Here is a 2,500-nt window from a genome sequence, read left to right as displayed (position 1 = left end):
AGAAGAAAATCTCAACCAGTGCAATGATTTCTCTGCATTTATTGAGCATACATAATGTGAGAGCATAACATCTCAGATCCTGTAAGAGGCATCCTGACATTCAGTGCTGTGATGTCACCAGTAAATGGGTGATCTGAGTGTAAACAGACTTTAAATAACAACAGCTGTCCGTTCTAGAGCAGGTTCTAGGTCAGGCCAGCCCTGCTGTTGTGGCAGCAGGGATTGGAGCTCTGTGGTGCATTGAGGTGACAGGCAGTGTTGTGACAGGTTAGTTACTCTAAAGCAGTGGTGTCAAACTCCAGTCCTTGACGACTGCCGTGTTTGCAGGTTTTTCCTTCTCCCTTGGGCTTCAATTGATACCGTTCATATCAGTGATTGGCTAGGAAGTCCCCACACCTTCAGGAGATGAGTCTGACACCCCTGCTCTACAGGGTAGACTTCCTTCGAGCATCGGCTCCACGCTGGCATCACCTATACTCCCTCTCTAAAACGGTCAACTCCTCACATCATCAGGAGCCGATAAAACTCTCTGAACAATAGTAACATGCCTCTCTCTGAAAACAATAGCATTCTAAATAAAAAGCAACACGACTCTCTCTCAAACCATATACAGCATATACATCTATTTACAGAAATGTACAAAAAACAACAGATAAAAAAAAAAAAGGAAACACTATAATCTCAGCAGTCCTCATAATCCATATATCTCAGAACATTCCTACTTATGTCTGAATGACATATCTAAGAGCAGCTTTGTGTGTGTGGGTGTGGGTGCGGGTGTGGGGGTGGGGGTGGGGGCGGCGGGGGCATCTGCTGTATAAGGCACAGAGTTCCCATTCACTTGAGCTTGTCAGAGAGGCTGCAGATGGACACTAGGTCTCCAGGCTCAGTGATGCTGAGTAACTATGGGGTTTGGCACTGGCTCATAAAACACATAAACACTGGTTTAAACTCACACCGTCCACTCATCTGCCCCATCTCCCTTCTTCTTTCTCTCTCTCCCTCTTTCCCTCCCTCTTTCCCCCTTTCTCGGAGTGGTCAGTCTGCTATCTCTCTACCTAGGGGGGGCCAGGGGGTGATGTGTGTGTGTGTGTGTGTGTGTGTGTGTGTGTGTGTGTGTGTGTGTGTGTGTGTGTGTGTGTGTGTGAGTATCTGTGGTCCTCCACAGTGTTTTGCTAGTTCCTGGGGAAAAATTAGAAGAAAAAGAGAACAATGAGAAGTTGGACAGTGTGTGTGTGTGTATGTGTGTATGTGTGTGTGTGTGTGTGTGTGTGTGTGTGTGTGTGTGTGTGTGTGTGTGTGTGTGTATGTATGTGTATGTATGTGTGTGTTTACCTTTCCTCTCCATTGTCCTCCTCCACCCAGGCGACTATCTTCCCTTCCCAGCCTGGAACCACCGCCTCATCATGGAACACCTACATGCACACAGGGGAGCAGACAGAGTTCTCACACGATACGCCACTCAATGCTATACTTCACACCTAACGTACACAACAGCAGTCGCACCACACAACATAACACAAGTCTACACACAGCCTAAGCACACTCGAGCTGTATCGGCATACATCCAAAACACCCCTCCTTTCTCTTTCTCCTCTCCCCTCTCCCCCCCTCTCACCTCTTCTTTCACAGTGCCAAACTCGGGGTCCAGGGCTTTGAAGTGGTATCTGTAGTTCCCCTCTCGATCCACCGCCGCCTTCACGTCCCTCAGAGTCACCTCACCCAGCCTACACACACACACAAACACACCTCAGAACAGCCACGCAAAAACCTCCAAACAAAACACCTCACTGCACGCACGCACGCACGCACGCACGCACGCACACACACACACACACACACAAAACCATAGACCCCCACTGACCTCTTGGGGATGTTGATCATGAAGGGTGTGAGGGAGTGACCAGTGAAGTAGAGGACCTTAGTGGAGGCTGAAGAGCTCAGCACAGGACTGCTATGGGAGTGGGCCATCTCTGGAAACACAGAAGCACACATACAGACAAGCACACAAACACAGTCACAGCAAGAACACACATAAACACAAAAAGGGAGCTCTGTGTGTGTGTGTGTGTGTGTGGAGAGTCTTACTGGTGCTGTGGGGCCAGGAGTCGCGTTCAGTGTGTGTGGCCTTGCGTCCAGGAGACTTCCCCCTCCCCTGCAAAAGGACACAGTGACACAATGAGTATACCTGTAGATGTGTACACATCTACAGGTATACTCAGGATGAGCGTATCCGTGTTTACCCGCTGTGTGTGTAGGACGTGCAGCCTGTCTGTGAGCGATGCGACCCCCTGCTCCAGTGTGTCCAGCGTATGGTGTTGGGGGTCGTGGTCTCTGAAGTTGTTCCTCAGGCTCCTCAATGCGTCCCTGACCAACTGCAGCTCCTCCGCCTGCTAACATACACATACACACACACTCCAGGTTAGTAGTCCACATGTTATTATTAGTAGTATTATTATTATTTTCCTAATCCATGTCTTTTCCATGTCTTAGAAACACC

The 2,500-nt window shown here is 49.0% G+C and overlaps 1 protein-coding gene across 2 annotated transcripts in view; it reads right to left on the bottom strand.

The window, feature by feature from the left end:
* Positions 1 to 2,500, bottom strand: part of dixdc1b (DIX domain containing 1b) — a 12,009-nt gene that overhangs the window by 103 nt on the left and 9,406 nt on the right. The window contains exons 16-21 of one of the 2 annotated variants that reach the window (XM_083665005.1): positions 2,244 to 2,390; positions 2,089 to 2,155; positions 1,865 to 1,973; positions 1,619 to 1,727; positions 1,336 to 1,415; positions 1 to 1,182 (exon numbers count right to left, since the gene is read on the bottom strand). The exon at positions 1 to 1,182 is cut by the window's left edge and continues 103 nt beyond it. In XM_083665005.1, the coding sequence (XP_083521131.1) occupies positions 1,176 to 1,182; positions 1,336 to 1,415; positions 1,619 to 1,727; positions 1,865 to 1,973; positions 2,089 to 2,155; positions 2,244 to 2,390 (519 nt within the window). In that variant the 3' untranslated portion in view covers positions 1 to 1,175. Of the gene's footprint in view, positions 1,183 to 1,335; positions 1,416 to 1,618; positions 1,728 to 1,864; positions 1,974 to 2,088; positions 2,156 to 2,243; positions 2,394 to 2,500 lie in introns of both variants that reach the window. The other variant, XM_083665004.1, reaches the window with a different exon arrangement.

Source organism: Argentina silus, assembly GCF_951799395.1.
Source record: "Argentina silus genome assembly, chromosome: 2".
Taxonomy (NCBI): Eukaryota; Metazoa; Chordata; class Actinopteri; order Argentiniformes; family Argentinidae; genus Argentina; species Argentina silus.
This window is presented reverse-complemented; position numbering and strand designations above follow the sequence as displayed.